This window comes from Tachypleus tridentatus, chromosome 10 (genome assembly GCF_004210375.1).
Source record: "Tachypleus tridentatus isolate NWPU-2018 chromosome 10, ASM421037v1, whole genome shotgun sequence".
In the NCBI taxonomy this organism is placed as follows: Eukaryota; Metazoa; Arthropoda; class Merostomata; order Xiphosura; family Limulidae; genus Tachypleus; species Tachypleus tridentatus.
In genome coordinates this window covers 80,006,666-80,018,165 of record NC_134834.1, presented here as the reverse complement: position 1 = coordinate 80,018,165, position 11,500 = coordinate 80,006,666, and the positions used below count along the sequence as shown (strand labels likewise).

Here is an 11,500-nt window from a genome sequence, read left to right as displayed (position 1 = left end):
TTAGTGTGGCAATTCCCCAAAGAGGAACCAGTCACATTCCGAAGAGTTTTAGGTAATTGTTATTGTAATTTTTGTAGGTTATTTTAATTTTCTCAAATCATAACACTTGTACATGTGACAGGTTAAACGAGGGTTTTTTTTCCATGTCAAAAAAAAAGTAAACTGTTAAAGATACAGGTTTACAAAAACAAATTTTGTTATTAATTTATTTTTGAGAAAAAAACCAACAAAAACTCAAATTAAATTCGTTTTTTTTTATTTATTCATTATAAATGTTTTGTTGTAATTTTCGATGTTTCCATAAACCTAACACAGAACACGCAAGATGGCACTCTTCATAAATGATTATTTTTAATGTTTTTTTTTTGTTGTTGTTGTTGGTGGTGGTGGTGATGATGGTGAAAACAAGGACTGTAAAATAACTTGCAGTCTTAAATCGTAAAATAAATACAGTTTTTGTTGTCAGAACACAAACACACAAAAAGCAAAATCATCATTGATGGTTAAACTCATGTTTAACCAGCCATTTTTAACAAACGTTACTTTTCCAAAAGAACGAAACTGTGAAAATTAATACTTGAATTTGATTCGTTCGTAAAACAAACAAACGGAAAAAATAAGATTCTAATATACAGCGATCCCTTATCTAAGGCTGACTTTTCTTATATAAGGTAACAGTAAAAACTGACGAAAAACCCTTCACATTTTTATGAGTAATGTAGAGACAAGTAAATACGAACTGGTGTTGATTAAAATTCCTTTCAGTGTAAATGACCCGGCATGGCCAGGTGGTTAGGGCGCTTGACTCGTAATCTAAAGGTCCATATCACACCAAACATACTCGCCCTTTCAGCCGTGCGAGAGTTATAATGTAATGATCAATTCCACTCTTCGTTGCCCAAGAGTTGGCGGTAGGTGGTGATGACTAGCTACTTTGGCTTTAGTCTTACACTGCTAAATTAGGGACGACTAGCGCAGATAACCCTCGTGTAGCTTTGCGTAAAATTGAAAAAGAAACAAACAAAAATAAACTCAATGTAGTTTTGTGAAACTTAATATATACAGTGGGCCTGTATTATATGTTTTTAATCAATTAAACATACCAGATTTGCTCTTCAAATTATCTATAAAAATTTACATACCAAGACGATTGCAACCCTTTCCATGTACCTCTGAGAAATAATTCCACAGGTTTAGATAAAATTGTTATTACTTAAATCTTTCAGACTAACGGCATTCGACAGTTTACACACGATTCAGTCTGTAAATATATTGCAATATTTGAAATTTGTGGACAGAATAGCTTCTTGAGGTAATCAGATCACGGCATTACAATATTAATACTAATATTTATAAATTTGATAATATTATTCTGAACATGAAATATTTGTTCATGTAATACGCTGATGAAAGCAAACACTGAAAATCTTTACAAACTTCTATGATTAGTTATAACTTTCAAGTCTTATTGTTCGATCATTGGGCTATTTTACATTTGTATTGGAAATTCGAATATTCCTCACGAACCTTGTGATTTCTCATCTGTTTCAGGTCGTTTGGTAAGGATATATATATATATATATATATATACGTGTTTTGATAACTCACAAAATGCGTCTAAATTTTGAGTGACATTTCTCTTTATTGGTTTGTTTTGAAATTCACACAAAGCGAAACGAGGGCTATTTGCGCTATCTGTCCCTAATTTAGTAGTGTAAAACCAGAGGGACGGCAACTAGTCATCACCATCTACCGCCAACTCTTGGGCTACTCTTTTACCAACGAATTGTGGGATTGCTTGATACCTTATAACACCCCCACGGCTGAAAGGGCGAACATGTTTGGTGTGACAGGGATTCGAACCCGCGACCCTCGGGTTACGAGTCGAGGTGCCTTAACCTTCTGACCATGCCGGGCCATTTCTTTTTTTAAACAACTTGAAATACAATTTCGTGATAGCTCACGAACTTGCATTTTTCACCAAAGTGGACTCGAATCCTTGGATATCTACTTTAATACAACTTGATGTTTAAAATTAATAAATTAACGGCTTATATGTATGTGTATTTTAACAAGCAACCAGCGAATTCTTATTTACACAACGTAAGTGTTGTGTGAATAATTTTTATCGCTTTACTGATTTGAAAAAAAAAAAAAATCATTGTCATCTCGTTTGTTTCGTCACCAAATATTTCAAATAAAGCAAACGTTCTGTTAGCTGTAGTCTTATTTAGTCATAAAACCGTTATGCTCGAAGTAAAATCTGAATGAAATGAGATTAGAATTGTGATGAACGCCTCTAGGCCTGCCTTATAACACGTTTTAGTGATTAATTGTGCTCGGTTGAGCACAATATACGTAAATGAAAACAGATTAATTATTTTGCAGTTGCCGCACGACAAGTGGATTACTTGCTGATTGTTAAAATGCCGTGTTTTAATATCTTTCTACGTTGACGTTCCCGAATGAAATATCGACGTTTCAGCGGAACAGGAATCCGAGGTTCAGCGCACTGTATAAAGACTTCCAGCGAAGCATAGGCATGATCTAGTAATAGCCTTGCTGGTTGGCATGAAAAGGATTTACTTGAAATGCTCAGTATCTAGAAAAGCATTAAAGGAAATCAATAGGATTTTCCAACTTTAAGACATGGAACGCTGTATAAAACTGACCTGTTTTCATTCAACCTTGGCATAAAACTAGCGATCATGCACTCGTCATTATACGTAAGTTGAAGGAGTAAACGGAAGATTTGGAGAACATATGACACAATTATGATACTTCAGCCCTGCATACAGTCGAACATGTGATAAAATTATTTCATTTGAGTCCTGCATACAGTCGGTAATGTTAGGCTTAGTGTCATTTCTCATTTGTGGCTGGGTACTTCTGTGATCAAATTAAATTCACATAACTGGGTTTCAACTGATCTTTCTCGATATTAAGAAATCTAGTCCAATTCGAACGCTTCAATTTCTTATCTTGTTTGTTTTTGTAGACCAGCTAAAACTCATAGTTAAGATAAATCATAGACATCTCCGTTGTCTTTTTATTTATACCAGGGTTTTGTTATTGTACGCAAACCATAATTCGCATAAAGCTGAAACATAGGAATCTTCTAAAGACTGTTTCTCATATGCTTGCGTCAGTACGGCTATCTTAAAAACAGCAACAAAAAACACCAGAAAACCAATTTGTTATTAAAGGTAAGATATCAGACTAAACTTGACATCCCTATCGGGATGGTAGCGTCAGCTTTTCAACTCATTACATTTGTTATCGATCTTTTCTCCTGGTTCTCCACCATGAACCTGAACGTGGATTGGCTCTATTGCAGAGTTCTGCATTTCAGAATTGGAGAACCGGTTTCGAATCCGAACAGTGTCATAAAAAGATACCTGCAACAATGTGAGCTATGTGTGCGCTGTAAAAGTGATGGCAAATTCTCCAGCGAAGGTGATTGTTAATAGGGTGCTATTGATTGGTTGTCTCTCTCTGGTCAGTAGTTCAAAATTTTATTTTGCATCCTTGGTAGCTTTAACAAATATACTTTAAGGAAACCGAGTAAAAGCTATCCACAAGGAGTATCTTTAATGATCAAAGATCTGGAGAATAAATTAACTTATTATCTTTAACCACGGAGGAAGATACTATGTCAACTTTAACCACGGAGGAAGATACTATGTCAAGTTGCTTCTTTCGAACACCTTTTAAGGTCGAATCATTTTAGACGGAGATGTGCAGTTTAAACTACTATTTTGATTTTTTTTTTAAATATTCGCATACAAGTGCTATCTGCACTAGTTGTCTATAATTGTCAATTGATATATATTGTTAACTAGTTATAGTTCCCATAGTCGCCTCCAACTTATAGGCTACTTTAATGAAATATTGGGTTTTGGTGGTCACTTTTATGACATCCACGATTCAAAAATGAAACATGCGACGTATTTGGATCTTCGGTTTAACAACATGGCACGCTAAGTACTAAATCACTCTAAATTTAGCCCTTAAAGAGTGCTGTTTCGAAAAGTACTTTGAACAAAGCGTAATAAATGAAATATATATGTTTTAATTAAATATTGTTGTGAGCTATTTGTTCAATCATATAGGCAAATATGCAACCATTTATTCTAAAATTGTATATTAATTGTACATATATATATTTAAAGTATGTTCAATATGTTATTCAATTATATACTGTAATAACCTAAGTCAAAATTCGTGTTTATTGTAATATTGCAAAGCCAGTTTGGGCAATCGGGGAGACAACATAAATCCCAAGATGTATAACATCTAGTTTGTATGTGATGTGTGTTCCGGATATGCGTCTGAAAAGCAAAGGGAAAATCGGATGTTATAAACTAAATCATTGTCTGAAACAAGGAATAGCTTGATAGATCGGATATGGCTATCCAGTTCCGATGTTTTAAATAAGGTTGTTCTCTGAAACAAGGAATAGGTTGATAGATTGGATGTGAATATTCAATAAAGATGTCTTAAATAAGGTTGTTCTTTGAAACAAGAAATAGATTGATAGATTGGATGTAACTATCCAGTTCAGGTGTTTTAAATATGGTTGTTCTCTGAAACAAGGAATAAGTGGATAGATTGGATGTGACTGTCCAATTCGGATGTCTTAAATAAGGTTGTTCTCTGAAACAAGGAATAGGTTGATAGATTGGATGTAACTATCCAGTTCAGATGTTTTAAATAAGGTTGTTCTCTGAAACAAAGAATAGGTTGATAGATTGGATGTGACTGTTCAGTTCAGATGTCATAAATAAGGTTATTTCCTGAAACAAAGGAACGCTTATATTCAGATAGCGTCAAGTTTAATATTTAAACGGAAATGGATTCGTATAAATAAGGATTTCTCAATGAAGTGTTGTAACGTAATATGTTGTCATATAAATTAGGAAATTATAGGTGTATAATCGTTACAAATGTCTAGATTAGTCTGCTTGTAAACTAGACTAGATATTTCATTGTAATTATTTTATACTAGTAAATTAGAATTTATTCAGAGATCTTACGAGTGAAAGTAAAGATGAACATGTCATAATATGTGAACCACAACATGAGCAATATCCAATGCTTAATAATACCAAGACTTGTTATAGCTTAATATAATTTACAACAAAAAACTTTATAGTTGTTTATTTGTGCTGTTATCTTATCCATTGCCACAGTTTAACATTGTCAAAACTATTTGTATTTTTAGTTGTTATAAAAATGCCTATGTATACATATATATATATTAGTGAATTTAAATTTAATATTTTTTTTATCTATTTTAGACTTGTTTATGGCCCGGCATGGCCAGGTGGTTAAGGCACTCGACTCGAAGGAACACTCAAACAGGTAAAAGACTAACCCAAGAGTTGGCAGTGGGTGGTGATGACTCGCTACCTTCCCTCAAGTTTTATACTGCAAAATTAGCGACGGCTAGCGCAGGTAGCCCTCGTGTAGCTTTGCGCGAAATTCAAAACAAATCAAGACTTGTTTATATAATTATATGTATATATATTTAGACGTAAATGAAGTTTTTAAGTCATAACTGATCCAAATATATGCGTGTGAATAATTATTAGTGTTGTAATATCCACACAACATTAAATAACAAACGTAGTTTCAGTTTCACGTACACTTTTGATTTCTTGTAAGACTCATTGATACTTAAATGGCTAGTATTCAAGAGCCTCACGTAGTTTCAAAACGACCTATATCTATAGCTTTTCTTTTAAAGCATCTTAGCAACGTCGATAAAATGTTTTTCAATGTAACGAATAGTGTCCTCCAAATCAGGCAATAATTTAAAAAGTCCTCATTATTCTCTTTTATAGTCCAGTGCTACACAATGGGCCTTATGCACTCTGCCCACCACGGGAATTTTAACTTTGGATTATAGCATTATTAGTCTGTGACCCGGCATGGCCAAGCGTGTTAAGGCGTGCGACTCGTAATCTGAGGGTCGCGGGTTCGCATCCCCATCGCGCTAAACATGCTCGCCCTTTCAGTCGTGGGAACGTTATAATGTTATGGTAAATCCCACTATTCGTTGGTAAAACAGTAGCTCAAGAGTTGGCGGTGGGTGGTGATGACTAGCTGCCTTCCCTCTAGTCTTACACTGCTAAATTAGCGACGGCTAGCACAGATAGCCCTCGAATAGCTCTGTGCGAAATTCAAAAAACAAAGAAACTTGTTAGTGCGCAAATTTTCCGCTGAAGCACTTGTGGATTTTTCACGTGAAGCTTATTGTTAATGTTCGCTAATATTATTGTATTCAATAATTTGAAAGGTTATATTGAACTCTCGAACGAATTAAAGGCAAGAAGTAAATGATAATATGTAATAATAGTCAACACTCGAATAACAATATGGCGTAGACTGTCAGTAGTTTTGATATTCGATACTGTAAGCATTTAAGCTAATTCTCTGTGTATATTACAGCTACACTTTTAGACGAGTTGTGTCAGATCGGCAAGACCTCTGTCGAAGGTAACAATGTCCCATTTACGTCAACTTTAACCAAGTTGAGTAGTTGAGGCTTCAGAGCCCCCACTTTCTATCCCCTCTTTCCCAAAGACCGTAATAAGCGTTTGGTATGCAATTACCTGCACTGGTCGGTTGGGATGTACTAAGCCTATCATTACGAGCACTACTTTTCCATCACCATGTAATTTGTGTCGATTATATAAGCAGCTGACACTTAGCCTCGTCCCCAGGTTTACCTTAACTAGAAATGTTAGTTCGACATTGACTTTTTACAGCGCTGTTTCATACACCTTGTTGTTATAAGATTTAGGTGTGTCTTGAAAAGTACTGAATTTGGTGAAAAGTTTCACAACAAGGAAATAAAACTTACTAATACGTATTACGCTTGAAGAGGTCAGAGGCTTCACTTAATATCGAAATTACTTTTTTAATAGAAAATACGGTACTTTACGGTAAATACTGACTTACTGACTTACTTGCTTACCAACCATGGCTTTGTGGTCACAAGGTAATAATCGGTAAGTTATGAGCTAAGATAGCTTCTTTAATAGGATTGAGTTTGCATGTGGTTAAAAGTATTTTACTTGTAAGGTCTTGTTAGTGAAAAGGGAAATACCAGCTGCACGTGTATAAAATATATTCATGGAATAATTCAGTATAAATAGCATGTGTTAACGATATTTCGATATCATTCATGACAGTTCTAAGTTTCGCTATTTTTTAAAGCTGTACGAGAACATCAGAAATATTTCATATATCATTTAACAAGGTGAGACAAAAAGGTTTCTTGTATGGTACACAGATGACAGCAACGCTACAGTGTACAGGTAAGAGCAACATTACAGTAACAACAATAACAATACCATTATATGTTGTACAGATGTGCATAACATTACAGTGACGTAATATTAGAAGGCAGTATGAACGGTAATTTAGTTTCAGGTGCATTTTTAGCCAACGTACTTTTGTTCCTAGAAGTTGAAGTATTTCAGATTAGCAATATAAATCAGTTAAAACGTTATACTTGGGATTTAATATGTCAATATTTTTTCACAACGCTCTAGTGTAAATCACCTGTGGATGCTATAAATCTCTCGTATGGATTTCAGTCGATTTTTCTTTTGAAAATGTCGCTAGGTGCGAGTTATCTCCACTGATTCAGTATAGGTTGGACAGGCTCGGAGATATGCCTTTATCTACACTGTTTATTCTAAACATATTCTGTTTTCCAAGCCCTCCACAGAAAAGCTACTTGCAAAGAGACATCGTATAAATAACAAATTCAAAATTAAAATGTCTTCATTGTAGTTAGTTGTAAATAAACGTCTCGCATGTACAGTTCACATTAAAAAATGGTGGTATATACTTGTTAACATTTAGAAGTGTCCCAATATATGTTACAGCAAGCACATGTGTAGTAATAGTCTTTGAACAATGTTAATAGCTTTAAAATCATTCCATGAGAAGTGTTTTGCTCATTTCAATTCAATATACACCCTGTAACATACACTAAGGGGTTTAAAACAGGGTCTATTTTTTTTCTCGTTAATTTTACATATTCTCCTTAAATTCACGTATTTCTTACTTCTGTCTTTTCGCACTTTTCATTAATTTTTAAAATAAATTTCACTGGCTAAATTGTACAACGTTTCTTGCTGATTTACTATTCCAACTGTGCACGAGGGCGGTTTCCGCACTAGTCTGCAAATTTCGTTTCATTCATATGTCTGTTCTTTATTTTTTAATTTATTCGTTTACCTCTTATAAATATTCTACTTTTGCTGTCATTATAATGACATTTCTTTCTATTAACTTATTCAGCCATTACTATGGCACTTACGCCGTCATTTGTACATATTATGGAATCTGCTATTACTGCTTTACTTCATGTTGTATTACACAGTCGGTTATTATTTTCTTACCAAGTCGGTACCTTTCTTACCTTTATCCTGTCGGTAATGTCTTGCACTTCTTTCTAAACATATTCAACGAACAGAGGTCTTTAGTTATTATGTTTAACATAACGTGTTGACACTGCCTTACCAGAACTGATGTCAGTAACTTTCACACACAGTGTAATATGTCGTCCCTAACTTACTATACAAGTCTGTCATTACTGTAATTGCTATAATCTACTAATACCGTCATACCAAAACTGTCATCACTATATTTTATATGATGTTGTCTCACTATATGTATAGATAAATAGATACAAGACTGGTGTTACTATAATTGCTATAATCTGTTAATACTGCCTCACATAAACTGTCATTACTGTTTTTCATGTAATACGCAGAATTGCACATTCTTACCTTATTATACCTAGCTAACTGATGGTATTCTTGTACAGAGTGATTTTTCTTCCAGCCTTTGTTATCTTTATACATGAGGGTCTCAGGTCCGAGTTTCAGTTAGCAAAGTCCTTTACAAAATTATTTTTTAAAAGTCATAGTTAACAGAGCGAACTGCTGCTAGTCCCTGGACAGTTAACGTTTCAAACACCACGTTGTTTAGTAATTAGTTTACTGTTTCAGTAAAAAACGAATGAGATCGGAAAAGTTTCTTCACAAATCAACCAGTGTAGTTGAATGCTGTTTACCTCAGATGATTTATTGAATATCAGTAAACGTCAAGTGATTCTCTATGTCAGATTCTCAAATAATATTGGGTTAGACGTACTTAGTAGTTGGTTAAAAAAATTCGCTTCATTTTGCTACAAAATCACAATTCATACTTTGGGGTTGTGGGTGTGTTATAAAAATGACAGTCAAATCCAAGGCAGAACTTGTAGAAGTCTCGAAGGTAAGTCGCTTGGAGAACAATAACGAAAAAAATACACACTAACATTAATCGCATCATTTTTCCTAACAGGAATATTAGTTAATTCAGTTCAAAATAATTAAACAACTGGAAACAATATTAAACCATTTCGTTTTATTTATACAACAACAATTTCTAATGATGAAAAATGGAAGAAATAACAACAAGCTGTTGAATAATCTGAAAGAGGCAGTCTTGTTTGTTTGTTTTTGAAATTTCGAACAAAGCTACACGAGGGCTATGTGTGCTAGCCGTCCCTAATTGAACAGTGTAAGACTAGAGGGAAGGCAGCTAGTCATCACCACCCACCGCCAACGCTTGGGCTACTCTTTTGCCAAAGAATAGGGGGATTGACAGTAATATCATAGTGCTCCCACTGCTGAAAGGTTGAGCATGTTTGGTTTGACCCTCGGATTACGAATTGAGTGCTTTAGCCACCTGGCCATGCCATGCCAGTTGAAGAAGAGAGAAAATATTAAATCTTTTCAATAGGAAAAATAAAGAAGTTATCAATATCTCGTCAAGCTACTGGGTCATGAGCATGTTGCAGTTTGTTCTATCACTTTAAGTCCGAATTCATAATTCTCATTTATCTTCTCTTACACGAATGGATTTAAAGCACCCTGAACAAGTGCCTGGAAGGATTGTTTGTTTTCAGAAAAGAAAATTTGAATGCTTTCGGTATTTTGTTTTTATTCCAGACAATTCGAAATAAATAACGCTTTGTAATAAATATTCTTATTCATTTTTATTTTTCATTTATAACTCATGAGTTCAAAGTTTTAAGTCAGGACGGAAATTGCTTTTTTCACGAGCTCCCGAACATCGTACTTGAATTAATCTATGGTTGTCTATATTTTAAGCCAGCCCTCCACTTTTATTTGTATTTTTAAGCCCAAGCAACGAGGTGCAGTAGATCATTAATCCAAACTCTTTTTCATTCGCATTTTTAGGATCTTTTTGCTAAGAAAATGGTCACAGAAGATCATTTGTCAAAACCGGTTTTTATTTGTACTTATAGGATCTTTTCTCTAAAGAAATAGGTAAAGAAAATCATTTGTGAAAACCGAATTTTATTTATACTTCTAGGGACTTTTCTCTAAGAAAATAGCTACAGAGGAAATAATTTGTCAAAATCCGTTTTTATTCGTATTTTAGGAACTGGGTTTTGATAATGAAATAAGTACAGAAGATCGTTTTTCCAAAACCTCTCTTAGGTGTTTCTAGACTTTATTTTTTACAAAAGCCAAAATAATTAGCTTGTTAAATGTTGACAAATATTTTATTAATCAGTTATAAGAACAGATGAGTGAAAGTAAAGAAGAATATAAGACTTTTTTATATACTGTTGTATATATATGTTATACCTAGTGCCGATTACACCAGGACTCATCAGGGCAGTTGAGATTTGACACGCTGGTACTAACAGAGACTTTACTTATATCACCAACTGAATTAACAAGAGCTGCTCCACTTTAAGCTAGAAAAAACAACAACATATAAACTGTAATTGTTACCAATTAACGAAACTCCTATTAAACCTCAATGAATTATTGTTCTTTGTTTACACGTTCATAATTGAAAGTTGAAGAACTGATAAAGTGTGTCGCTGCGTAAATACTTAAACACAGTGATATTTTTAGTACATTTAATATGTATAAATCGATTAAACATGGCTTAACGGCTGTGTATCAGTTATGAAGACAATTTCCAAGTCAGAAATGTTTTTACTATTACAGCATGTGCAATATATAAAAATTCAACTTTACTAGTTTCATGTTACGTTATTAGGACATATAACATTAATTGCAGAATAACTATTGTACATTATGAATGTTTCGGATTTAGTAATATCAGTGTCAGAGATATAAGTCATTTTGAATATAAAAATGGTATTTTATTATTTATAGACACGTATACACTATTTTTTTAGAAGCGAGTGACAAATGTTATTCTCATTAAAGGCAAGTATAAGAAGCCCTTTCAGAGAAATTTCACGATATCTTTCTCGACCGAACATGCCTCCCCCCCCATTGGTTTGGTTTGTTTTGTTTTGTTTTGAATTCCGCATAAAGGTACACGAGAGCTATCTGCACTAGCCGTCCCTAATTTAGTAGTATAAGACTAGAGGGAAGGCATCTAGTAAACACCACCCACCGCCAACCCTTAGCCTTCTCTTTTA

The 11,500-nt window shown here is 34.0% G+C and overlaps 1 protein-coding gene across 2 annotated transcripts in view; it reads left to right on the top strand.

Annotated features, from left to right (window-relative positions):
• The window catches only part of LOC143229677 (protein O-mannosyl-transferase TMTC2-like), a 262,964-nt gene that overhangs the window by 97,189 nt on the left and 154,275 nt on the right, over positions 1-11,500 (top strand). The window contains exon 2 of one of the 2 annotated variants that reach the window (XM_076462362.1): positions 5,301-5,364. The exons of the other annotated variant lie outside the window; for it this stretch is intronic. Within the exon in view, the coding sequence (XP_076318477.1) occupies positions 5,301-5,364 (64 nt within the window). The remainder of the gene's footprint in view (positions 1-5,300; positions 5,365-11,500) is intronic. 2 annotated transcript variants of the gene reach the window in all.